This window comes from Gymnoscopelus braueri (genome assembly GCF_963280865.1).
Source record: "Gymnoscopelus braueri genome assembly, chromosome: 22".
Lineage (NCBI taxonomy): Eukaryota > Metazoa > Chordata > Actinopteri > Myctophiformes > Myctophidae > Gymnoscopelus > Gymnoscopelus braueri.
The window spans coordinates 9,377,333-9,405,292 of NC_137624.1; the positions used below are offsets into that span (position 1 = coordinate 9,377,333).

The following is a 27,960-nucleotide window of genomic DNA, read 5'->3' on the forward strand; positions in this document are numbered from 1 at the left end:
TTTTGCTACAATGTGTGATGCAGCAAGGCTGGTGCTGCATATGAGGCTGGGTAATATTCCAATTTTACTGTGAGTTGACAGCCATAGCATCAATAGAAAGTAAGTCAAACCAAACAGTATTTATAAAAAAGTAGGCTACAGTCCATTAAAAATGAAGTAAAGAGGGGGCTTCCAGGGTTCCCCATCAAAATGAAGAACCATATCTGTGGCTAATTGGAGATCTAAAGAATGTTGACAAATCTTCTCTTATCGGGCTCCCTGTTACAAAATACTTTCAGATGGGGGGTCTGCGGCCAAATACTGTTGTACATTTGGGGGGCCTCGACATGAACATGTGTGAGAACCACTGATGCACATTGTCATATCTCTTGGGAAGTGAATGGGACTGTGGAAGAGTTTGTGTTGCTAAACATCATGTCGTCTTGTGTTCAGGGAGATGCTCCACCCTGACCTCCAGCCCCTCTGCCAGCAGCCAGAGTCAAACTGAGTCATCTGCAGACCTGCTGATGATGGGTACCTCCTACAACAACCTATACCAGCCCTCCCACTCCTCTGCTTACTACACAAACCTCTACAACCAACAGTACCAGGTAACCAAAAATATCCAGTCTGGGAATTATTAGTGATGGGTCACTGTATATTCAGCTGTTTTCAGCTGTTTTAATGTAACCCCCCGTCCTCTCTAACCTCTAGGGTGACCATATGTCCCGCTTTGTGCGGGACAGTCCCACATTTCAGTGACTTTTCAAGCGTCCCGCTCCAGTTTTCAAATATGCGTTTAAAATCTTGGTTTTATCAATTAACTGGCTGTGCGCAGCGGAGCAGTGGAGCCTCTCATCAGGTAGCCTGAGGCTACGAGCTCAATCCATGGTCTTGAAGGGCGGACCCAAACACAGCCGCCCGGATTTGTGCGTGGCTTCCTATTGCTTCACCAATCTATGTCCCCGCCTCCCCTCCCCTCCCCCCCTCGGCCTGTGCACGGAGCACGCTGACGTCACCAAATTTAGAGCGACGCCCCTCTGCACTCTGATTGGTTAGGAGATAACAAGGTCCAAGACCATCGTTCCTGCATGGCTCCCCCAGGCTTTTTTTCTTTTGTAACAAAAAAAAAAGCCTGGGTTTCCGAGGCTACTCATCAGGGGGCTGTGTGTGTGTGTGTGTGTGTGTGTGCGTGTGCGTGTGTGTGTGTGTAAAGCAGATGCCCAACAGTGATTGCCGTCTATCCAGTCACAACATGACCGCTCAGGACCACATGCATTCCTATGACTCAGCAGCCCTGAGTCAGGAGCTGAACTCTGCTCTGCACTGCCCACCCTCAATGCCCCTCTTCACCCTGGAGGACGACAACAAGTATTGTTGCACTGAGAATAAGGCAGGCTGTGAGTAACGCACGCACGCACACACACTCCACTGGCGCCTCATCAATAGAGCAATCAGATTAAATTATCAACTCATGCACTTTAGGCTGCTGCACCTTACTCTCGTTTGTCTGTGAATCTACAGTAGTCCCGTCTTTGCACTTATAGGCTATTTAGCTGGTGACGTCTGCGTAGCCTCCCCCTTTCAAATGTTCAAGTTCAAGTGCTTTCAGAGTGCAGGGCAGACCGCAGAGATAAGAGAGAGAGTAGGACTAGGCCTACTGTTCCCCAGGTTGTGCAGAGGGACTGCTGGTTTTGGTTCATGTGATGACCTATTCCGTCCACTGTGCTGTGCTGTGGCTTGCTAACTAGGATAATGCAATCAGCGCAGGAATACGTTATAGAGAAGAGGTCTTCAACGTTTTCAAGCCAGGGACCCCCAAACTGATTGGGAGATGGAAAATATATCGTATATTGTATATTTATGTATACAATTGTGTTTCATATAAACATACCATGTAATTGTGCATTTAATGCTAAGCTATTAAAATAATAGACAGATTAATATATTCATGCTTTTATTTTAAACATACATGTACATGGTACAGTGAGAAGGGTGGCCGTGCCACTGCCATTTAGAAACATACCTTATTAACTAAGAACCAATGTCAATACTATCAAGAATCTGCATAACAATCATGTATACAAACTATTCAAAATGGACAGAATCATGTTTTATTTTTAAAATAAATGTGGAAAGAACAATTGCCTAATGCCACTGCCATGCATAAACATACCTTATGTTGAAAATAATACTGAGATATTGTCAGATTCATGTTTTTATTATTAACAAAGGTGAATGTGTGCATTTCTGAATCAAGGATAACACCTTCTGCCTCTATTCATCTGTTTGCTACAATATGGTGGATTCATGTTATTGTGTATTTAAAGACAAATGGACATTTTTGAAAAACTAAATATATAAAATAATATTTTTTATAATTAAAAATAAAAGTCTAATCAAGCAACAATTTCACAAATACAGTACGCAGGACGTTGAGCGAACAAGATCAGCACAGTGAAAACAATATAAACTAGAAAATGTGCTCCTCGGAGCACAAGTCTCCGCCAGCAGACCTTGGCCTTCTGCGCCTTTGCGTCTTCATCAGGTTTCAGATGCTCATTTGCTGCTTCTTTAGTTTGCATAATGGGAGTTACATTGTGTGATCTCAGCCTCCTATTTATATATTTATATTACATATTGTGATGTCACGTAAAACTGACCAATGTTAGGTGTTCTCAGAGGAACACACACACGCACGGACGGGTGATTTGTACTGCAAGGTACTGTTGGTAGAATGTGCGTGGTTTTTGGTGTTCTGCAGGGGCGACTGAATATGTAGTGTTTGCATCTAAAGAATGTTCTTCTTGAAGCAATGTGTCATATGGGAGTGGTCGTAATTGACTGGTTTGTTCAAATACTTGTCTGTCTTCTTCATCTTCATTGTTGTCTTGAACAGTTTCAGCAGTTGATTGGTGTGTTTGATCTATGTCAGTTTTCTCTAGTGCTACATAATGTATTTGATCAAGGTGGCCAATTGTTACAGTATTAAGACTTCGGCCTTGTTGTTGTGGGATCAATTCAACTCTATAGTCCTCTTCTGTGTTACTGTTGTAGATGAGTATGCTTTCTTAGCTTTGGCCTTCTGCGCCTTTGCTTGACCAATGTTAGGTGTTCTCAAAGGGACACACACACGCACGGACGGGTGATTTGGACTGGAAGGTACTGTTCCAATCAAGACTGATTGGTCCTGTCTTACCTCACTTCAAAAAGTAGTAGCTTTTTGAAGTGACACACCTATTTATAGGATTCTATGTCGTCATGCGTCCCTCTAGCCAATCAAAGGCATTGTTGTCAACATATTGACACGTGTCACGTGGAGCTTGACCAATGTTAGCTTGGCTAACAATGTTTGCTCACACACGGCGGGACGAAGCGAAAACATATTCTCCACCTACGGCGGAGACAAAAATCACACCCAGTGTGAAGTGGGCGGTGTGTGGTCATCACATGACTCAATAAAAAAAAACATAAATGTGTTTTTTTTAAGTGCATAGTCCTATTTATAGGGCTATGCAGTAGTATGCACATGTGTCATGTGTTTCGCTAGCCAATCACAGTCCTGAATAGAGTCAGCCAATAGAGTCAGCCAATCACATTGCAGCTAGTGGTCATCACAGTGATGGAAGCTCACTTAAAGAAAAGTATAGATTTGCATTGAATGTGTAGGGGTTAGGGGTGTACAATGGTGGCCAATCACGGTGCAGGGTTAGGGGGGTACAATGGTGGCCAATCACAGTGCAGCGAATGTCGATGTCCAAACCTCACATATAGGGGCGGTTACACCGCCCAAAAATTAATAAATAAAAAGATCTTTTCAAAACAAATCAAGTAGGAAATTAATTTGATCCAATCAGAAAACACATGGAGTTGCTCTCTACTGATGTTACCTCCTCTCTCATCCTAGATCTCCCACTCCTTACAGTGTGTAAAGTGGAGGTCTCCTCTGAACAGCAGGAGAGGAGCCCCAGTGAGGTCCAGGTGAAACTAGAACTTCCACAGATTAAAGAGGAACAGCAGGTCAGGAGTCCCAGTCTGGTCCAGTTGAAACCTCTGCAGATTAAAGAAGAACAGCAGGAGAGGAGTCCCAGTCTGGTTCAGGTTAAACTAGAACCTCTGCAGATTAAAGAAGAACAGCAGGAGAGGAGTCCCAGTCTGGTTCAGGTTAAACTAGAACCTCTGCAGATTAAAGAAGAACAGCAGGAGAGGAGTCCCAGTCAGGTCCTGGTTAAACTAGAACCTCTGCAGATTAAAGAGGAACAGCAGGAGAGGAGTCCCAGTCTGGTTCAGGTTAAACTAGAACCTCTGGAGATTGAAGAGGAACAGCAGCAGACGAGCCCCAGTCTGGTCCATTTGAAACCTCTGCAGATTAAAGAAGTTTGGAGCTTGTCCAGTCTGGTCCTGCAGATTAAAGAAGAACAGCAGGAGAGCCCCAGTGAGGTCCAAGACGGACCAGAGCCTCCACAGACTAAAGTGGAACGGGAGGAGGAGCTACTGCAAAGACCAGAGGACGCTGATGGGTCAACGTTGACAGTGCAAAGTGAAGAGGATGTTGATGAAAACAAGCTGAAATCATCAAAACAAACTCCATCCATAAGGAGTCACAGAGGGAGTTATCTGAAACGACACATGAAGACTGATACAGGTAAAGAAAAAAAGAATACAAATATTTACATCTAGCCTACAGTTTGTAAAATATGCTTCACTCAAAAGGCTCATCTCAAGATGCACATGAACAAAGTCCATGGATGAGGACTCATACAGGGGAATTAAACACATTGTTTGTAGTTTATGGCAAATGCTTTGGTCAAAATGCAATACTTAATTAATCCAAACAGGTGGATTCACACAACACAGAAATCTGTTATTTGCTTAATTTTCATGCAACAAAAACTGGGTGTGGTCTTTCGAGGGTTGAGGTGGACCAGAACATAAAATAAACAGTGAGAATGAGGAGTTACATTCAGTGCTGCAGCCTGCATCCCTGTATGAAACTGTTGATCAATGTCATGACTTGATGTCAATGTCGTGAGTTATGACTGATTGTATCCACCTCATTTCTCTTGCCCCCCCCCCTCTCTCTCTCTCTCTCTCTCTCTCTCTCTCTCTCTCTCAGACAAACCGGCATCTTACAGCCGTCAACAGTTTACCGAGACCTTAACTCAACCGGTAAAAACACATCAGCCAACTTGCACAAGAAAGAAAACTCAAAAATGTAAACACCTTGACAAGAGTTGTGACAATCAGTCAGGTCACCTGAAGACACACCAGCGTCTCCACACTGGAGAAAAACCTTTCCACTGTAATGCGTGTAACAAGGGGTTCAGTGCGCCAAGTCACCTGAAGACACACACGCGTGTACACACTAGAGAAAAACCTTTCAACTGTAATAAATGTGACAAGAGTTTCAGTCAGTCAGGTCAACTGAAACCACACCAGCTAGTCCACACTGGAGAAAAACCTTTCCACTGTAATAAGTGTAACAAGGGGTTCAGTAAGTCAAGTAGCCTGAAGAAACACATGCATGTACACACCAGAGAAAAACTTTTCCACTGTAATAAATGTGACAAGAGTTTCAGTCAGTCAGGTAACCTGAAGAATCACATGCGTGTACACACCGGAGAAAAACCTTTCCACTGTAATAAGTGTAACAAGAGTTTCAGTCAGTCAGGTCACCTGAAGACACACCAGCGTCTCCACACTGGAGAAAAACCTTTCCACTGTAATAAGTGTAACAAGGGGTTCAGTGAGTCAGGTAACCTGAAGACACACATGCGTCTCCACACAGGAGAAAAACCTTTCCACTGTAATACGTGCAACAAGGGGTTCAGTGTGTCAGGTAACCTGAAGACACACCAGCGTCTCCACACCGGAGAAAAACCTTTCCACTGTAATAAGTGTAACAAGGGGTTCAATGACTCAGGTAGTCTGAAGACACACATGCGTGTACACACTAGAGAAAAAACCTTTCCATTATAATACGTGTAACAAGGGGTTCAGTGTGTCAAGTAGCCTGAAGACACACATGCGTGTACACACCAGAGAAAAACCTTTCAACTGTTATAAATGTGACAAGAGTTTCAGTCAGTCAGGTCACCTGAAGAGACACATGCGTACCCACGCCGGAGAAAAACCTTTCCACTGTAATACGTGCAACAAAGGATTCAGTGAGTCAGGTAACCTGATGACACACATGCGTCTCCACACAGGAGAAAAACCTTTCCACTGTACGAAGTGTAACAAGAGTTTCAGTCAGTCATGTGATCTGAAGAAACACATGTGTACCCACACCGGAGAAAAACCTTTCCACTGTGATAAGTGTGACAAGGGGTTCTGTCGGTCAGGTCACCTGAAGAGACACATGCGTACACACCAAGGGAAAAACATATCCACTGTAAACATTGTGAGAATTAACCAGCTGTATGTTGGTAGGGAGGTGGTTATACAAGCAACATATGGATATTAATTCTACTTATACAATTTAAAGAAACAGATTGTGTAAATATTGTGAATTGACTTTTGAAAGTGATTTGACAGCACCACTGCCGTAAAGGTTCGCGCCAAGTCGGGCCGGGCGCTCCAACGAACATAATTGTCAGTTTTGGTGGTTGGGAAGCCAGCAAGAGAGAGAGTGTCCTTATCACTGCATTAGAGGTGCCTGTTCAGTGGGGAGGGGAACTTTGGAACATAGTGTGAACCACCATGGCCAGTGAAGCCCACTGTCTGGTGAAAAGCAGTGCTGGTGACTGACGTGTATCGTAGGAGACATTGTCTACACTAATGCTTCCCAAATATACATTGTTGTATATATAGTATTTTTTCTTCTCTTTTTTTTTTACCGTTCCTTCAAAAAATGAATAAATAAGTACATTACCTATTTTTTTTTCCAGATTTTTTTTGAATTTATGCACATTAATTCAAAATGTATTTTAAGTTTGGCTCCCGGGGAGACTCCAGATGTCTCTTTTGGGTCTCGAGCTAAAAAACATTTGGGAACCCTGTTCTACACCCTCTACAGTCCAACAGTAGGAGTTAGCAGCAACAAAGTCTACTAGTCCATACCCGGGGATGTGCGCAGTCAGAAGTATTTGCACAGACTTGGTGTTATACACAACAGCCTATATGATTAGTTAAACTTTAAGAGACCAAGTTACTAAAATTACTGTTAGGCTACAATAGATGGTGGTAATCAAACTATATTAATGTTAATATGACTTTTCTAGATGGTAATCCAGATGGTAAAACCATGTATAATCTGTCCCTGAGATGGTGTCAACTGTTTCTGGTTTCATGGCAGAGTGGGACCATTATATATCTGCCACTAACAATAATGATTTTCATTGTCGATTCATTGATTGGATGTGATTAATTTCTCCATAAAATGATGGTAACTAAAATGAAATTATCACAACAAGTGTTCTGAACCCAAATAGATTTAAAAATAGTTTAACCTGTGTAACTCTAAATGACCCAGCACTGAGCAGTCAGCATAGTTTTTAATTCATTTGATATGGAACAAAGACAAGCAGTCACATTTTGGTGAAGTTGTAGATTACACAGATTATGCACAAGTTAATTATTTGATTGTACATTTTTTTATTAATTTCAATTTCTATCTGTTGATTAATTATGCATTTGATTAATAACTCCATATTAATGACATCCGTATCGCCATCTCTTTTCGACCTAGCTGACACAGAGCTGAATAATATTTTTTATGAACGTCAAGAACTTGTACAGTTAAGTAAGGAAAGCAAAAGTATATTTGTTATCCCTGTGAGTGAAACAATTAGTCTAATTAAGGATTAGCACCGCACAAAGAGGCGGTTAGTATCTATTGCAATATTACACAATTTGTGTAATATTGTGATTTGCAGATGTGCTTAATCTTGTAATAAAAGCAATGATATGCTCAAGGCCATGACATGGGCTATTGCTATATCACGGCTACAGGTGTTTAAAGGACCATACCAGTCAGATTGCTACAGAATCAGAATTAACTTTATTGTCACATCACAGGTTGATAGCTGTAAAGAAGTGGATGAAATTGTTATTTGTTACCATTCTCAGAAATTGCCAGTGTTTTCAACAAATGTTGTATACATAAGAGTATGCAATGTATATCTTCGTAGATCTCTGCCTACATAAATGATGTCACTCACTGCCATTTCTGTTGAAAAGGTAATACTGCTCACTTTGCTAATATTGCAATAAAACTGTTGAACATGATACATTTTCCGTCACAGATACAAACCGCAAAACCATAAGCGATATAGTAGGGGTATACGGAATAATGCAGAAGACAACATTAGTCAACCTAAGACTCATATTTAATCATGAAATATTAATTAAAAAAATGGAAAGGTATGGTATAAGGGGGGTGGCGTTAAACTGGGTGAAAAGTTACATGCAACACAGGCAACAGTTGTTCAAACTAGAAGTTCGGGCCGCTGCGCGGCCCGCACATCTAGCGTGACGCGTCGTACACTTCGCATCGCAGATCCACCTTACAGCCACCTCACAGTGTGAGCGAGAGTATTGCGTGAAAGTAGGGCAAAGTCGTTTATAATTGTGGGACATGGCAACACTGTGGTGAAAAGTAAGGCAAATTCGCTTATAATCAGAGGACATGGCAACACTGAGTGTCCTGTGCTCCCCTCTGTCTCTGTCCCTGTGTGTTTGTCCCCCTGTCTGTCCAATAAGGTTCGGTCCCACATAAAATTGCCTAGTTGGGTTCCACCTAGGGCCCAGGTAGAACCCACCTAAAGCCCACATGGGCAACCCAGTTGGGACCCACCTCGGTCCCACATATAATTTCCTAGGTGGGGCCCACCTAAGGCCCAGGTAGAACCCACGTATAGCCCACACGGGAAAGCCCAAGTGGGCCCATATAGTTCAGCCCACCTTAAAACCATATGGGTCCCATGTCAGCCCCACATAAATTGCCAAATTGGGGCCCACCTAGGGCCCAGGTAGTACCCACTTAAAGCCCACATGGGCAAACCCAGTTAGGACCCACCTCAGTCCCACATAGAGTTGCCTAGTTGGGGCCCACCTAGTGCCCAGGTAGGACCCACCTATAGCCCACATGGGCAACCCAGTTAGGACCCACCTTGGTCCCACATAATTGCCTAGGTGGGACCCACCTAAGGCCCAGATAGAACCCACTTATATCCCACATGGGCATCCCAGTTGGGACCCAAGTGGATCCCGCTGACATTGCCGACATGGGGCCCATATGGTTTAGCCCACCTTGAAACCATATGGGACGCAATGGGCGTGCTGGCTGGGTAGGCTGGCGTGAAAGTGTATAATATTTAGAGAAATTGAAAGTTTCAAATAGGGAAGTAGTAGTAGAAGTAGTGAATTAGCAAACTGGAGATTTAGTGATTTAGACAGAATGTTTCCTTTAGCCTCATTGTGTGCTAATGCACGCAACTGTAAAGGCAGGTTTAATTTTTGTTGTCTCATAACATCCTTTGTCCGTAAACAATAGGCGACCCGTCTGTGCCTTGACTTCACCCGGCCCCCCGCCCCTTTGCCTGCAGTGTGTGTGTCTCTCTCTCACACACACACACACACACACACACACACACACACACACACACAACACGGAGAAGTTCTACAGAGTTCGAATGAATTAATAAGATAATATAACGGCGTATCCGCGCGCCTGGTGTAGCCGGTATCATTGATAATCACTTGGATCTAAACAAACGCGCTGTGCGCACCACGCATACGCTCGCTATGAAAAGTCTGGTGTAGATCGATCGGCCGTGTTGTGCCCCCCCCCCCCACCCCCCGAGTATTTTTTTCTCTCCGTGTCTGTGTCTCTCTCTTTTGTAAATCAAATGCTAAAATTGCCATTTGAATGTAGTTTTAAAAAAAAGATATATATTTTTTAATGTAATTTTAATTGTATTATAGTATTATAATTTATTTCCTGACCTACCAATGCGAAAACAAATGCTTTCATCATGTTTCCCCCTATAAACGTCACTTGAAAGTGACGTTTTAGAAACTTTAATAGTTATCACAACAGCGAACGCTGAAAATCAGCTGTGCAGCCTGTGCTTCTCCTGTCTGTCTGTCTGTGCAGTCATTGCGCACAGCTGTGTGTCGTTCCTTCATCATCTGACTCTCCCCCTCCCTCCCTCCCTCCCCCTCTCTCTCCCTCCCCCTCTCTCTCCCTCCCTCTCTCTCTCCCTCGCGCTCTCTCTCTCTCAAACACACACACACACACACACACACATGCTCTCCTTGTCTCTCCCCCTCCCCCTCCCCCTCCCTCCCTCTCTCTCTCTCTCTCTCTCTCTCACCCCTCTCTCTCTCTCTCTCTCTCTCTCTCCCTCTCTCTCCCTCTCTGTCTGTGCAGTCATAGCGCGCCTCTCTGTCTGTGCAGTCATTGCGCACAGCTGTGTGTCGTTCCTTCATCATCTCTCTCTCCCCCTCCCTCCCTCTCTCCCTCCCTCCCTCTCTCTCTCGCGCGCCTCTCTCTCTCACACACACACACGCATGCTCTCCTTGTCTCTCTCTCTCCCCCTCCCCCTCCCTCCCTCCCTCCCTCCCTCACTCTCTCTCTCTCGAGCTCTCTCTCACCCCTCTCTCTCTCCCTCTCTCTCCCTGTCTGTGTCGCTGTCTTGCACGTCCCTCTTTCTCTCGCGCTCTCTCTCTCACCCCTCTCTCTCTCTCTATCTCTCTCCCTCTCCGTGCTCACTATCTCGCAGATGATTGGCTGTTCAAAACGGAACACCCGGAAGTAAATTGCGAGATGAAATATAGAGCACTTTATGATTATTATAAAAGGAGACACATGTGAAGGTGGAAAATAAAATAGAAGTACTTCTATACTTTTGCATGAGCGATTTTTGTAGCAAGTTGGGAGAGAAGTGGAGCAGTGCTTTGGCCGTGAGTAGTACCTAAGAGGTTGAGGTTCCAAAAGGGACACCTCTCCATTTGTGTTGTGAGATGGGGGACTATAAATCATCATTGGCTGACATTACTTGTGGAGTCCCACAGGGGTCAGTGTTAGGCCCAATACTGTTTATTTTATACATCAATGATATATGTAGTGTGTCAAATATGTTGAAATTTGTTTTATTTGCAGATGATACCAATGCATTTTGTTCAGGGGAAAATCTACAGCTTTTGGAGGTCACCACAACAGAAATGAATAAACTAAAACATTGGTTTGATATAAATAAATTATCACTAAATTTGAGCAAAACTAAGCTTATGTTATTTGGAAACCGTAAAATAGATATACAAGTACAAATGATGATAGATAATGTTAACATTGAAAGGGTATATGAAAACAAATTTCTGGGTGTATTACTGAACCACAAAATCTGCTGGAAACCCCATATAAGTTATGTAAGAAGCAAGCTAGCACGGAGCATTGCAGTTCTGGGGAAAACAAAACACATTTTGGATCATAAATCAATTCATATTTTATATTGCTCACTTATACTACCATATCTCAATTATTGTGTAGAGATTTGGGGTAACACTTATAAAGGAAATCTAAAACCATTATGCATTCTGCAAAAAAGAGCCATTAGAATAGTTAACAAGGTAGGCTATCTAGATCACACTAATATACTATTTTCAAAATCACATGCCATGAAGTTCATGGACCTTGTTGAATATAAGACCTCACTAATCATGTTCAGAGCAAGAAATAAACTATTGCCAGGTAACATACAAAAAATGTTTGGTGACAGAGAGGGGGGTTACAATCTAAGACGAGAACTTAATCTAAAAATGCATTGTGTTGGTTCAACCTTGAAAAGTATGTGCATTTCAGTTCATGGAGTGAAATTGTGGAATGGACTGAGTTTGGAGGTTCAGCAAAGTCCAAATTTGAATCACTTCAAGAAGGTTTATAAATGTGTCATATTTAAGAGATATTTGGTTGAGGAGGGGCCATGTTGACCTATGTAGATAGAGTATCTACTAGTAGGGTTGGTTTTATTTTATTTTAATTTTATTGTATCTCTGTTATTACTGCGGTTATTTTTATTGTTCTATTTTTATATTTTCTTTTTAACATGCAGTGGAGATGTTTAGGTGTGAATACATCTTTTTTTTTTCAAAAATTGTGAAAATTGCTAATGAAAAAGGGGGTAGGAGTTTATAAGTTTTAGACTTCATCCTACTCCTTTTCGGACATTGTTGTTATTTTTTTTTTCTACAGTTTTGTATTCTATTTGTCTTTATTAATGATGTTCGAAATAAAACTAATACATTCATTCATATCACTGATGTGTTTTCTGAAAAACTCATCTGCAGAAAATCATTGTATCTCAGGCCTCATTCTTTCCAGGAAAGGACTTCATGGTGCATTGTGGAGGGCAAGTCAAGCTCCTCACATTCATACTGAATGTTCATAAATACAGGCCAAACTCTTCAAAGCAATGGTGTAACATTTTAAAATCTGAAACAAAGTCATATTTTCCTCAAGCTTATTGTATCATTAATATCCTTGTCCCAGAAACTGTGATCTACTGTCCTGACCGCCATTTACTTGTGACTAGCTCCCTCTGTTGGTGTAAACTATTGTTTTTCAAACACTGCCACTGGTTTTACAAGTGAATGCTGTTAGTACTTCTTGTCATACACACACTATACATGAAAAATATGTTTAGTTTGACCTTCAAACCATCTGAGTTTAAATTTTTTATTTAAATTCTGCATGTTCACATTTGACCTAATTCTATTGAATTATGCCTCTATTGAATTGCTGTGCCTAGCAACCACTGATGAGGTCTACAGTATAATGACTAAACAGACTGTATATTTCACTGCATCAATACACTAGTAGTCCAACAAAATAGCTAGGGTTTCATTTGGTTCTATTTGTACACGCACTAAGTCACAGATCTGTAAGACTCAATTCTGGCTCATAACTATTGTAGTGAACGTGCACTATGGGTGACGTTGACAATGACGTGTGTCAATCACAGACTGGTGGCTCTCACCTGATTGTGACTGAAAGATGGAGTGCTGATCAATCGTGGCTGGACATGATTGTTTTGAGGGTGAAGGGACACTATAAAACTTTGAACTCAGAAGAGACAAGTGGTCTGGAGAGGAGAGCGGAGCTCAGTCCAAGTTACAGGCGAAGCCTGCTGAGCTATTTTGTCTTGCACTCACTGCTGGGGGGGGGTGGGTTCTGCTCGCATGCTGTGTAGGGCTGCCGGCGTTGAAGATAGATAGGGGGGCTATCGGGCCAGGTTGCTGCGTTAGGCAGGGCGAGACGTTAGTATAGACTAAATAGGAGTGCTCTTCCACTCTTCAGTTGTGCGAGTGGTCTCCTACAGTCAACGGAGAATGCTCACAGCGTTGGACGGGCAGACAAAACTTAGCCTGGTTCCAGACGAATCTGGGAAAAAAATTGCCCTTGGCAGATTAGGTCTGGCCCCTCTCAATAGAGATTGGAATTCTCTCCCTCCGAAGTTTTGAGGGACCAATGAGGGCCCAGTATGCAAATATGGGGCAGGTTCATCACCAGAGGCATTTTAATTTGCCCCTCGGAAATGCAGGTTCCACACAGAGATTCCAGACTAATATCTACGCAGTGATATTAGTCTGGCCATGCCAGGCTAGACAAAACTGACTGTCAATGAAAGCTGACAACCCAGTGCCAAAGCTCAGGCCAAAACTCAGACCCTGTGGGGGGTCGCCTACCTTGTGGAAAGTTAAGTAGTAGTATTAGAGTTTCTAGTAAATGTTATATGTGTATGATTATGTCTACTGTAGGTGTTCATGCTCTGTTTTAAATAGGACTATCTGTAGTTATCTGGGTCATTTAATGAATTGTATATGTGATTTACCTATGGTTACCTATCATACCTGTCTTTTATTAGTGTCTGCTGCTTTAGTATATGAGTTAAATAAATAAAGCATCCTGTTAATGTAACATTGGAAGTTCTGCCTCCGTTAGTAATGCTTACAGTAGAAATGTTCTGTGGGGGAGGGCTCTTTACATTTCTCATACCTGAGACGAGGTTTATTACACTATCAACAATCTTAGCTGGGGCCCCCTCGAACCCTCTCAAGGACCCCTGGGGGCCCCGCCCGGACCCCTTTTTATGAACCACTGGTTTGGACCAACTAGGGGGACTTACTGCGGTACTTTATTCAAGGTTTTCTTGTTTCTCTCCAAAAACATGAAACTGCGCCAGCCCCCCCCCCTTAGTCCAATGGTGTGTTTGTGTGTTTTAATTTGTTTTCAACCACATAGCCTACAGAGTATAGACTCATTGAAAAGGCCCAAAATGTTATCTATTGGCCTTTATTTAACAATGTGTCTTGTGTATGTGTGGGCCAGGAAGTTTAGAGGCAGTGCCACTGCCAGAGGAGAAGCCTCTCCCACACATGCAGTTTGTGACTTCTCACACAAGATGACCAGACACAGGAGAGCAAGGAAGTCTTCTATTTGACCGTGGACGTTATAAAACCTTTTTCTTTCTACAGAGTTATGGCAGCAAAGGTAAAATGTACCTAGTTTTGGATTGAAACATACTTAGTGTATATTGTGTTCATACTTTTCTAGAAAGGAAAATAACAGCCATGTTTAGCAAGCATTTTGTTACTTCAGCAATTAGACTGGTAAAGGAGATGGACAGCACTAAACGGGATCTGATTTGGTTTTGTGGTCGGGGCCATATGCAATGGTTCATTCTAATGCAATGTAGCATTGACCTGTTTTTATATAAAAATGTGTGTCAGTGGTTGCTAGAGCATGGATGACCACCAGATGTTTCCACTCTAGAGTTATTCATTTGTGATTTTCCATCCTCCCTGTTGACATGTAAAACACTCCTAAAAAGGCCAGTTGAAGACCAACACCTGGTCTTCAACCTCCAGTTATCCAGCCTTTTACTGTACCTCCGAGCTGTTTGCATTTTTGTTGGTTAATAAAGTATTCAATCAATCAATAAGTCACTGTGGATAAATTGCCAAATTATAAATTCCTAAATTGTAAATGGCATGTGATCTTTCTTGAACTCCATTCATCATGCCAGACTGCCGTCCATCAACAGCAGGCTCAGAAGAATGAGATGGGCTTGTTTGACCCTGTGGCTCTGACTGGCCCCGATGTGGTGGTCAAGAATGAAGGCACACCACATCAGTTGTCTGGAGTGGGACCCTGCACCACCAGCTCTTCTACCTCTGTCTCAGGTGAGCACTCACTCACTCACCACCCACTCACTCACTTACTCACCACTCACTCACTCACTCACTCACTCACTCACTCACTCACTCACTCACTCACTCACTCAATTCATACTTCGTCACATAATGCAGTGGTTCTCAAACTTTTTCATGTCAAGGACCCCCAACATGATATGTATTTGGCCGCGGACCCCCATCTCAAATATTTTGTTCCAGGAACCCCCCAGAAGCAAACATTTGAGTTAAAAAGTTCGCCTAAAAATATATATATTTCAAATTTTCACGATTTTTCAAAAATAGTAGATCTACAAGCTCATAGCGCGGCACTCGGTGCCGCGCTATGAGCTTGTATATCTGCTATTTTTGAATAGCCAAAGCATAAAAGGTTCAAATGATTGTGACGCTATATTAACACATTTTGCAGGGGACCTCCCCAAGGACCCCTGGGGGTCCCCGCTTTGAGAACCAATGACATAATAGCATTGCATTTCGTGTATCTGATGATACACGAAAGGAGAAAATGCAGAAAAATAGTTAGTCAGGCAGGCAGTCAGTCGACTCGATGACGTGGCATTATCTCATGTGTTTAGACAAGTTGATTTTTAAAGCGTTATTATGTCATATTATTCATGATTATTCTCCTCAAAACAGAACAAGTGAATTCAAATATCAGGGAAGTTCTTCAACTCCCCTTTCTTTGGATGAATGTCCAGTCAAAACACTTGAGCATTGCATTGGAATTGTAACTGTAGTACATTTTATTAGGGATAGGGTTAGAACTTTGTTCACAACGTAAACTCAGCCGAGTAGAAAAGAAAACAAGCAGCCTAAAATGTTAAAATTAACTGATCTCATGATGAATAGCAAGCAAAAACACAACCAGAATCAGCTCCGGTTGTTACTGTAACTAAGCTAAAGATGTAAATATCAAAACATAATCTACAGTAGTTGACAGCTCCAGACCCTGATCCACTTAACCACTTAAATCCTATAGCCCATACTTGGGCTATAGGAGGGGGTCCCCAGGGTGGTCCCCAGGGTGAGCTAGTATCTCTCTCTACACCAAATCTCTCAACTTGATCTACAAGCTCACAATATGTCACAACACAACGAGTTGTGAGCCTGCAGATCTGCTAGTTTCGCCGAATGTTCGAATTAGGGATGCTATAGAGTTCAAGTTGTTAAGCCCTACTATACTACTGTACAGTATACTTTAGATATTTGAAAATAGCTGAGCTAAGATTGTGGATCTGCTATTTTTGAAAGAATTTGAATAGTGTAGAAAGATTGTGAAGGCCTTACAGTCCTGGGTGGTCAGGTGATTGCTTCTTGGCGAGGGACACCTTGTTCCCTGCAGCTTTGATACAGCAACATCAGGAGATGAAATACCGACAATAACGTCATCTGAGAGAGAGAGAGAGAGAGAGAGAGAGAGAGAGAGAGAGAGAGAGAGAGAGAGAGAGAGAGAGAGAGAGAGAGAGAGAGAGAGAGAGAGAGAGAGAGAGAGAGAGAGAGAGAGAGAGAGAGAGAGAGAGAGAGAGAGAGAGAGAGAGAGAGAGAGAGAGAGTCAAGAATGATGATAGTAGAGTAGAAATAATCTCTACTGATGTTACCTCCTCTCTCATCCTAGATCTCCCACTCCTTACAGTGTGTAAAGTGGAGGTCTCCTCTGAACAGCAGGAGAGGAGCCCCAGTGAGGTCCAGGTGAAACCTCTGCAGATTAAAGAAGAACAGCAGGAGAGGAGTCCCAGTCTGGTTCAGGTTAAACTAGAACCCCTGGAGATTGAAGAGGAACAGCAGCAGACGAGCCCCAGTCTAGTCCATTTGAAACCTCTGCAGATTAAAGAAGTGTGGAGCTTGTCCAGTCTGGTCCAGGTAAAACTAGAACCTCTGCAGATTAAAGGAGAACAGCAGGAGAGCCCCAGTGAGGTCCAAGACGGACCAGAGCCTGCACAGACTAAAGTGGAACGGGAGGAGGAGCTACTGCAAAGACCAGAGGAGGCTGATGGGTCAACGTTGACAGTGCAAAGTGAAGAGGATGTTGATGAAAACAAAGATACAGAGCCTGTAGCCAGCACCTCAACTGAACACATGAAATCACAAGCTGATGTTGAGGACTGTGGAACGTCACAGCCAACTAGAGATGACCAGCTCTTCTCTTCACACTGCTCTGAATCTGACTCTGAAGACAGCGATGAGAGGACTTCACCCTGTTCTGAATCTGACATTGAAGACAGTGACTGGGAGGAGACCAGGGAAGGTCAGTCAGCTTTAAACAAACTGAAGTCACGCAAGACACCAAATGTGGAAGGACGACGATTGTCTTTGAGCAACAAGCTGAAATCATCAGAACAAACTCCATCCATAAGGAGTCACAGAGGGAGTTATCTGAAACGACACATGAAGACTGATACAGGTAAAGAAAAAGATAATACAAATATTTACATCTAGCCTACAGTTTGTAAAATAAGCTTCACTCAAAAGGCTCATCTCAAGATGCACATGAACAAAGTCCATGGATGAGGACTCATACAGGGGAATTAAACACATTGTTTGTAGTTTATGGCAAATGCTTTGGTCAAAATGCAATACTTAATTAATCCAAACAGGTGGATTCACACAACACAGAAATCTGTTATTTGCTTAATTTTCATGCAACAAAAACTGGGTGTGGTCTTTCGAGGGTTGAGGTGGACCAGAACATAAAAGAAACAGTGAGAATAAGGAGTTACATTCAGTGCTGCATCCCTATCTGAAACTGTTGATCAATGTCATGACTTGATGTCAATGTCATGAGTTATGACTGATTGTATCCACCTCATTTCTCTTGCCCCCCCCCCCCCCACCCCCTCTCTCTCTCTCTCTCTCTCTCTCTCTCTCTCTCTCTCTCTCTCTCTCTCTCTCTCTCTCTCTCTCTCTCTCTCTCTCTCTCTCAGACAAACCGGCATCTTACAGCCGTCAACAGTTTACAGAGACCTTAACTCAACCGGGGGCCGGGCAAGTAAAAACACATCAGCCAACTTGCACAAGAAAGAAAATTAAAAAATGTAAACACCTTGACAAGAGTTGTGACAATCAGTCAGGTCACCTGAAGACACACCAGCGTCTCCACACTGGAGAAAAACCTTTCCACTGTAATACGTGTAACAAGGGGTTCAGTCAGTCAGGTAACCTGAAGACACACATGCGTCTCCACACCGGAGAAAAACTTTTCCACTGTTATAAGTGTAACAAAAGTTTCAGTCAATCAGGTGTTCTGAAGACACACATGCGTACCCACATCGGAGAAAAGCCTTTCCACTGTAATAAGTGTAACAAGGGGTTCAGTGTGCCAAGTCACCTGAAGAGACACATGCGTGTACACGCTACAGAAAAACCTTTCCACTGTAATAAATGTAACAAGGGGTTCAGTGATTCAAGTGCTCTGAAGAGGCACATGCGTGTACACACGAGAGAAAAACCTTTCCACTGTAATAAGTGTAACAAGGGGTTCAGTGAGTCAAGTAACCTGAAGAGACACATGCGTGTACACACCAGAGAAAAACCTTTCCACTGTAATAAGTGTAACAAGGGGTTCAGTGAGTCAGGTAGCCTGAAGAAACACATTTGTGTACACACCAGAGAAAAACCTTTCCACTGTAATAAGTGTAACAAGGGGTTCAGTGAGTCAAGTAACCTGAAGAGACACATGCATACCCACACCGGAGAAAAACCTTTCCACTGTGATAAGTGTGACAAGGGGTTCAGTGAGTCAGGTCACCTGAAGAGACACATGCGTACACACACCAAGGGAAAAACATATCCACTGTAAACATTGTGAGAATTAACCAGCTGTATGTTGGTAGGGAGGTGATTATACAAGCAACTTATGGATATTAATTCTACTTATACAATTTAAAGAAACAGATTGTGTAAATATTGTGAATTGACTTTTGAAAGTGATTTGACAGCACCACTGCCGTAAAGGTTCGCGCCAAGTCGGGCCGGGCGCTCCAACGAACATAATTGTCAATTTTGGTGGTTGGGAAGCCAGCAGGGGAGAGTGTCCTTATCACTGCAGGTGCCTGTTCAGTGGGGAGGGGAACTTTGGAACATAGCGTGAACCACCATGGCCAGTAAAGCCCACTGTCTGGTGAAAAGTGCTGGTGACTGACTGTATCGTAGGAGACAATGGGCCTCATGCAGCAACCGTTCTTAAGAGGAAATTTCTTCTTAAACCCACTTAAGAAGTTTTTAAGAAGATTTTGGTATACTCCAATGTTTTCTTAGCTGTGATCTATTCTTAGGTAAGAACAGAATCTACGCACACTTTCTTAAGAAGATTTTTTTTCTTAGACCCACTTAAGAAGTTTTTAAGAAGATTTTGGTATACTCCAATGTTTTCTTAGGTGTGATCTGTTCTCAGGTAAGAACAGAATCTACACACACTGAAGAGCACTCTTAGGGTGGCCTTTGAGTTCTTAAGTGTGACATGTTTGTGCAAAAATAATTAATTCTCGAAGTTTCTTCAATTCTACAGTTGTATAACATAGGATTTTAATTACAATAATATTTTTATCATATCTTTAGAGCAAAAAAAGTTCTCAAAAGTGTGGTTTGGGGACCCCCAGGGGTCCTTGAGGGAGTTCCAAGGGGTCGACAGCAAACGAGGAACAGTTTAATCACTTTAACCCTATATTTTATACTTTGTTTGAAAATAGCCGATCTACAAGCTCACAACGTGTCCCATTACTGGCCATTTTGAGCTTGTAGATCGGCTATTTTTGAAACATTTTGATAAATCTCGAAAACATTTCCCCAGCAGAAAATATTTTCAGGTGGGGGTCTGCAGCCAAATGCATGTCAATTTGGGGGTCCTTGACATGAAAATGTTTGAGAACAACTGCTTTAGAGTTTTCAACGGGTCTGAAATTACAATCTAACCCAAACGGACCCGGTTGAGTTGAAGCCCAAGCCCCATAACCCCCCACCCCCCCATACCCACACCCCCATATCCCCGACATTCGCCACACACCCATTTTCCCGTCCCCTTATACCTGAAAGCCCCTCTATACCCACCCGTCACACCCATCCCCATAACCCCCACACAGCCCCATATACACCCCTCCTTGCACCACCATATCACCCACCACACCCCTATTTCCACCCCATTACATACCAAGCAGCTGCTACCTTAAAGACCCTCCATATCCACCCACCAGCTTTCAGTAATAAAATGTTTTATATCCACTACTAACACTACTCCTGAACATGAAATATGGATAACATGCTAATTTCAGAAAATTTACGTTGATGTCTAGTGGTGATATGTTGATTAATGTAAGATAAATAATAAAATACATTCATTAATTAAATAAAATAATTTGCTGTTCACTTCAGAAGTACCTCCACATAACTATTGATTTATACATTTTTATGTTTGGAGTCTGGTGTTCAACCATCTTTAGACTTTAGTTCAGGTATTCTTTACTTCATTCTCTCAACTTTATGTCTTTGTGACTGATTTCCTATGATTTCTGTGAGCAGCAATCCCACACAGGTGTGACTAAAGACAGGGCCATGCAGGGCCGGATCTAGGCATGGGGGGGGCAATGCCCCCCCAAATGCCCTGACTGCCCCCCCCCCCAAAAAAAAAGCGGGGGGGCTTGTGAAAGTTACATTTATGTCATGATATGAAATGTGAGTTTACCATAATCAAAATAATCCTTAATCATTTTCCATCATTGCACAATCTAAATAATCCTCTGCCCTGATTTTCCATGGGCAGTGTTGCCAGATATTGCGAGAGAAAGAAGCCTAGGAAAACAAGCCCAAAAGAACAATAGGAAGCAGTATTACACAAACAGCCTGAAAAAATTGAAAAAAAAACGCTAAAAATTTTCATAAGTTACGAACGATTATGCCTTTTAAGAACGTTTCATGAATCTGACTCGACTTCTCTTAGGAATTCACTTAGGAAGAAATGTAAGAGGAAACATTAGGAACTTATTGCTGCATGAGGCCCATTGTCTACACTAATGTTTCCCAAATATACATTGTTGTATATATAGTATTTTTTCTTCTCTTTTTTTTTTTACCGTTCCTTCAAAAAATTAAGAAAGAAAGTACAATACCTATTTTTTTCCCAGATATTTTTCGAACTTTTCCAAATTGTGAAATAGGGCTTAGGTCATTAATTCACAATGTATTTTAAGTTTGGCTCCCGGGGAGATTCCAGATGTCTCTTTTGGGTCTCGAGCTAAAAAACATTTGGGACCCCTGTTCTACACCCTCTACAGTCCAACAGTTGGAGTTAGCAGCATTAAAGTCTACTAGTCCATACCCGGGGATGTGTGCAGTCAGAAGTATTTGCACAGACTTGGTGTTATACACAACAGCCTATATGATTAGTTAAACTCTGGGAGACCAAGTTACTAACATTACTGTTAGGCTACAATAGATGGTGGTAATCAAACAATGTTAATGTAAATATGACTAGATGGTAATCCAGCAATTGTTATTGTAAATATACTATACTATGGTAATCCAACCATATTCATGTTAAATGTGACTGTATTCTAGATGGTAATCAATCATTGTTCATGTACATATTACTGTATTATTCTAGATGGTAATCTATCAGTGTTCATGTACATATTACTGTATTATTCTAGATGGTAATCTATCAGTGTTCATGTAAATATTCCTGTATTATTCTAGATGGTAATCTATCAGCGTTCATGTAAAATGTTATTACTGTATTGTTCTAGATGGTAATCCAACAATGTATAATCTGTCCCTGAGATGGTGTCAACTGTTTCTGGTTTCATGGCAGAGTGGGACCATTATTTATCTGCCTCTAACAGTAATGATTTTCATCGTCGATTCATCGATTGGATGTGATTAATTTGACCATAACATGATGGTAACTAAAATGAAACTGATCATGGTATGCTTATCACAACAAGCATTGAACCCAAACAGATGAAGGCTATTCAAATAGTTTAACCTGTGTAACTCTAAATGACCCAGCACTGAGCAGTCAGCATAGTTTTTCATTCATTTGATATGGAACAAAGACAAGCAGTCACATTTTGGTGAAATTGTAGATTACACAGATCTTTCTTTTTTACACTATGCACTACTAAGTTAATTATTTGATTGTACATTTTTAATTAATTTCAATTTCAATCTGTTGATTAATTATGCATTTTATTAATAACTCCATATTAATGACATCCATATCGCCATCTCTTTTCAACCTAGCTGACACAGAGCTGAATAATATTTTTTATGAACGTCAAGAACTTGTACAGTTAAGTTAAGGAAAGCAAAAGTATAACTGTTATCCCTGTGAGTGAAACAATTAGTCTAATTAAGGATTAGCAGCGCACAAAGAATCAGTTAGTATCTATTGCAATATTACACAATTTGTGTAATATTGTGATCTGCAGATGTGCTTAATCTTGTAATAAAAGCAATGATATGCTCAAGGCCATGACATGGGCTATTGCTATATCATGGCTACAGGTGTTTAAAGGACCATACCAGTCAGATTGCTACAGAATCAGAATGAACTTTATTGTCACATCACAAAATTATTTTATGGCTGTAAAGAAGTGGATGAAATTATTATTTGTTTGTGCACGCATCATTTTGTACATTTCCTTGTTTTTCTTGCCATTTTCCTTACCATTCTCAGAAATTGCCCCTGTTTTCAACAAATGTTGTATACATAAGAGTATGCCATTTATATTTTCATAGATCTCTGCCTACATAAATTATGTCACTCACTGCCATTTCTGTTGAAAAGGTAGTACTGCTCACTTGGCTAATATTGCAATAAAACTGTTGAACATGATACATTTTCGCAATAAGCGATATAGTAGTGGTATACGGAATAATGCAGAAGACAACATTAGTCAACCTAAGATTCATATCACTGATGTGTTTTCTCAAAAACTCATCTTCAGAAAATCATTGTATCATTCTTTCCAGGAAAGGACTTCATGGTGCATTGTGGAGGGCAAGTCAAGCTCCTCACATTCATACTGAATGTTCATAAATACAGGCCAAACTCTTCAAAGCAATGGTGTAACATTTTAAAATCTGAAACAAATTCATATTCTCCGCAAGCTTATTGTATCATTAATATCCTTGTCCCAGAAACTGTGATCTACTGTCCTGACCGCCATTTACTTGTGACTAGCTCCCTCTGTTGTTTTTCAAACACTGCCACTGGTTTTACAAGTGAATGCTGCTAGTACTTCTTGTCATACACACACTATACATGAAGAATATGTTTAGTTTGACCTTCAAACCATTTGAGTTTACATTTTTTATTTAAATTCTGCATGTTCACATTTGACCTAATTCTATTGAATATAAGAGACTATAAGAGAATGGCCTCATCCTCTCCTTTGTAGGCTTTCTCTGCTCCATGCACGGCTCCATTTCACAAGGTTGGGAACACACACACACACACACACACACACACACACACACACACACACACACACACACACACACACACACACACACACACACACACACACACACACACACTTAATACATAAAGCAACTATAAGGTCACACTTGACAACATACTCATTATGTGAGGTCAAGTATTTCGTGCTGGCAGGGTTTGTGAATATCAGTAGCTGTGCCTGGCAACACAATTCCACTGATGAGGTCTACAGTATAATGACTAAACAGACTGTATATTACACTGCATTAATAGACTGTAGTAGTCCAACAAAATAGCTAGGGTTTCATTTGGTTCTATTTGAACACTCACTGAGTTACAGATCTGTAGGCCTAAGGATCAATTCTGGGTCATAACTATTGTAGTGAACCTGCACTATGGGTGACGTTGACAATGACGTGTGTCACTCACAGACTGATGACAGATGACACTCACCTGATTGTGACTGACAGACGGAGTGCTGATCAATCGCGGCTGGACATGATTGTTTTGAGGGTGAAGGGACACAATAAAACTGTGAACTCAGGCGAGACAAGTGGTCTGGAGAGCGGAGCTCAGTCCAAGTTACAGGTCGAAGCCTGCTGAAGTACTTTGTCTTGCACTCACTGCTGGTGGGTGGGTTCTGCTCGCATGCTGTGTAGGGCTGCCGGCGTTGAAGATAGATAGGGGGGCTATCGGGCCAGGTTGCTGCGCTAGACAGGGCGAGACATTAGTATAGACTTAATCTCTCAAGAACAGAGAGATAGTACAAACAGCAGAGGGCGCTGTTTTTCATTCTCATCTTGGCTCTGGGTTCCCAGATTGGTATAGACTAAATAGGAGTGCTCTTCCGCTCTTCAGTTGTGCGAGTGGTCTCCTACAGTCAACGGAGAATGCTCACGGCGTTGGACGGGCAGACAAAACTTAGCCTGGTTCCAGACGAATCTGAAAAAAAATTGCCCTTGGCAGATTAGGTCTGGCCCCTCTCAATAGAGATTGGATTTCTCTCCGTCTGAAGTTGTGAGGTGACCAATGAGGGCCCAGTATGCAAATATGGGGCGGGTTTATCACCAGAGGCATTTTTTTAATTTGCCCCTCGGAAATGCAGGTTCCACACAGAGATTCCAGACTAATATCTACGCAGTGATATTAGTCTGGCCATGCCAGGCTAGACAAAACTGCCTGTCAATCAAAGCTGCCAACTTAGCGCCAAAGCTCAGGCCAAAGCTCATACCCTGTGGGGGGTCGCCTACCTCGGGGAAAGTTAAGTAGTAGTTTTAGAGTTTCTAGTAAATGTTATGTCTACTGTAGGTGTTCATGCTCTGTTTTAAATAGGACTATCTGTAGTTATCTGGGTCATTTAATGAATTGTATATGTGATTTACCTATGGTTACCTATCATACCTGTCTTTTTATTAGTGTCTGCTGCTTTAGTATATGAGTTAAATAAATAAAGTATCCTGTTAATGTAACATTGGAAGTTCTGCCTCCGTTATTAATGCTTACAGTAGAAATGTTCTGTGGGCGGGCTCTTTGCATTTCTCATACCTGAGACAAGGTTTATTACACTATCAATAATCTTTGCTGGGTCCCCCTCGAACCCTCTCAAGGACCCCTGGGGGGCCCCGCCCGGACCCCTTTTTATGAACCACTGGTTTGGACAAACTAGGGGGACTTACTGCGGTACTTTATTCAAGGTTTTCTTGTTTCTCTCCAAAACAGGAAACTGCGCCAGCCCCCCCACCCCCTTAGTCCAATGGTGTGTGTGTTTTAATTTGTTTTCAACCACATAGCCTGCAGAGTACAGACTCATTGAAAAGGCCCAAAATGTTATCTATTGGCCTTTATTTAACAATGTGTCTTGTGTATGTGTGGTGTGGGCCAGGAAGTTTAGAGACAGTGCACTGCCAGAGGAGAAGCCTCTCCCATACATGCAGTTTGTGACTTCTCAAACAAGATGACCAGACACAGGAGAGCAAGGAACGAAGGAAGTCTTCTATTTGACCGTGGACGTTATAAGACCTTTGTCTTTCAACGGCGTATCAAGTGTATGTCAGTATAGTGCCAGACGCTGAAGCAGATGGACTACTCAGGACCCTCGCCTGCTCAAAAAGGCAAGAAGCCCCCAAGAATGCCAAAATGTTACCGATGCAGGAACCACGGCGTTGTGTCACTGTCGAAGGGACACAAACATTGCTGCAGGTGGAGAGACTGCCAGTGTCTGAAATTCAACCTGCTTTCAGAGCGATACAGAGTTATGGCAGCAAAGGTAAAATGTACCTAGTTTTGGATTGAAACATACTTAGTGTATATTGTGTTCTTACTTAATTTTCTAGAAAGCATTTTGTTACTTCAACAATTAGACTGGTAAAGGAGATGGACAGCACTAAACAGGATCTGTTGGTTTTGTGGTCGGGGCCATATGCAATGGTTCATTCTAATGCAATGTAGCATTGACCTGTTTTAAAAAAAAATGTGTGTCAGTGGTTGCTAGAGCATGGATGCTGATCTCTCTCTGTGTGTGTGTGTGTGTGTGTGTGTGTGTGTGTGTGTGTGTGTGTGTGTGTGTGTGTGTGTGTGTGTGTGTGTGTGTGTGTGTGTGTGTGTGTGTGTGTGTGTGTGTGTGTGTGTGTGTGTGTGTGTGCGTGTGGTGTGTGTGTGTTAGGGTTACATTGTAGCACACCCGGATACGGAAATACGTAAAATCGAAGATTTTCGGTTCCGTCCGCTTCCTGTTTAGGTCCTCCTCTAAAACGGTCTTTTTCTCGGCTGTTTAGAAACGCTTTTTAGAAACTGCTACTACTTCAAAATGGAATGTCGCCAATTGAAAATCGGTTTTGTGGAAAATCGTTCACAAAAACAGTTGAACACGCGATCATAAGGGATTTAGCGAGGTCTGTGGCGAGGTGAAAAAAGTAAGTGATTCGACCGTTCACATGGCGATACATGGGGTTCTTACACTGGGCTGAAGGAGAGACTCTGCCTCGGTCGGAATGTTGAGCGGCGTGCACTGATCGCGGGTGTGTTTAGAAACGATTGGACTTGCGATCATAATGGAGGGAAAACATTTTTGCATTTTTTTAAGTTATAAAAAACACTAAATCGCTGGCAGTGGGCAAACACAGCCAGAAATAAGTCTGACAGGGAATGAGTAACTGATCTCATCATGAATAACAAGCAAAAACACAACCAGAATCAGCTCCGGTTGTTACTGTAACTAAGCTAAAAATGTAAAATGCCAAAACATGTCTACAGTAGTTGACAGCTCCAGACCCTGATCCACTTAAGTGTGAGCTAGTATTTGTATTTCTCTCTACACCAAAACTCTCAATTTGATCTACAAGCTCACAATGCGTCACAACAACAACGTGTTGTGAGCCTGCAGATCTGCTAGTTTCGCCGAATGTTCGACTTAGGATGCTATAGAGTTCAAGTTGTTAAGCCCTACTATATGAGAGAGAGAGAGAGAGAGAGAGAGAGAGAGAGAGGAGAGAGAGAGAGAGAGAAGAGAGGAGAGAGAGAGAGAGAGAGAGAGAGAGAGAGAGAGAGAGAGAGTAGAGAGAGAGAGAGAGAGAGAGAGAGAGAGAGAGAGAGAAGAGAGAGGAGAGAGAGAGAGAGAGAGAGAGAGAGGAGAGAGAGAGAGAGAGAGAGAGAGATGAGAGAGAGAGAGAGAGAGAGAGAGAGAGAGATGAGAGAGAGAGAGAGAGAGAGAGAGAGAGAGAGAGAGAGAGAGAGAGATGAGAGAGAGAGAGAGAGAGAGAGAGAGCGCGAGCGAGAGCTATGTGGCCTTGCTGGTGTGGAAAGCACTGCAGCTGATGAGTAATTATGTTCATTTGAACAGCAGGGTTTTGCTACAATGTGTGATGCAGCAAGGCTGGGTGCTGCATATGAGGCTGGGTAATATTCCAATTTTACTGTGAGTTGACAGCCATAGCATCAATAGAAAGTAAGTCAAACCAAACAGTATTTATAAAAAAGTAGGCTACAGTCCATTAAAAACGGAGTAAAGAGGGGGCTTCCAGGGTTCCCCATCAAAATGAAGAACCATATCTGTGGCTAATTGGAGATCTAAAGGAATGTTGACAAATCTTCTCTTTATCGGGGTCCCTGTTACAAAATACTTTCAGATGGGGGGTCTGCGGCCAAATACTGTTGTACATTTGGGGGGGCCTCGACATGAACATGTGTGAGAACCACTGATGCACATCGTCATATCTCTTGGGAAGTGAATGGGACTGTAGAAGAGTTTGTGTTGCTAAACATCATGTCGTCTTGTGTTCAGGGAGATGCTCCAGCCTGACCTCCAGCCCCTCTGCCAGCAGCCAGAGTCAAAACTGAGTCATCTGCAGACCTGCTGA

At 42.3% G+C, this 27,960-nt stretch overlaps 1 protein-coding gene across 1 annotated transcript; it reads left to right on the plus strand.

Annotated features, from left to right (window-relative positions):
- LOC308078813 (uncharacterized protein) lies at window positions 1-27,960 on the plus strand (the record flags this gene model as incomplete). Its single annotated transcript, XM_080420162.1, has 11 exons — window positions 1-69; window positions 433-590; window positions 1,199-1,379; window positions 3,887-4,624; window positions 5,096-5,734; window positions 14,312-14,367; window positions 15,009-15,165; window positions 16,790-17,371; window positions 20,686-20,698; window positions 25,488-25,538; window positions 27,885-27,960. Exons 2-11 carry the CDS (start codon window positions 507-509, stop codon window positions 27,958-27,960), a joined length of 2,577 nt encoding a protein of 858 aa, XP_080276288.1. The 5' UTR covers window positions 1-69; window positions 433-506.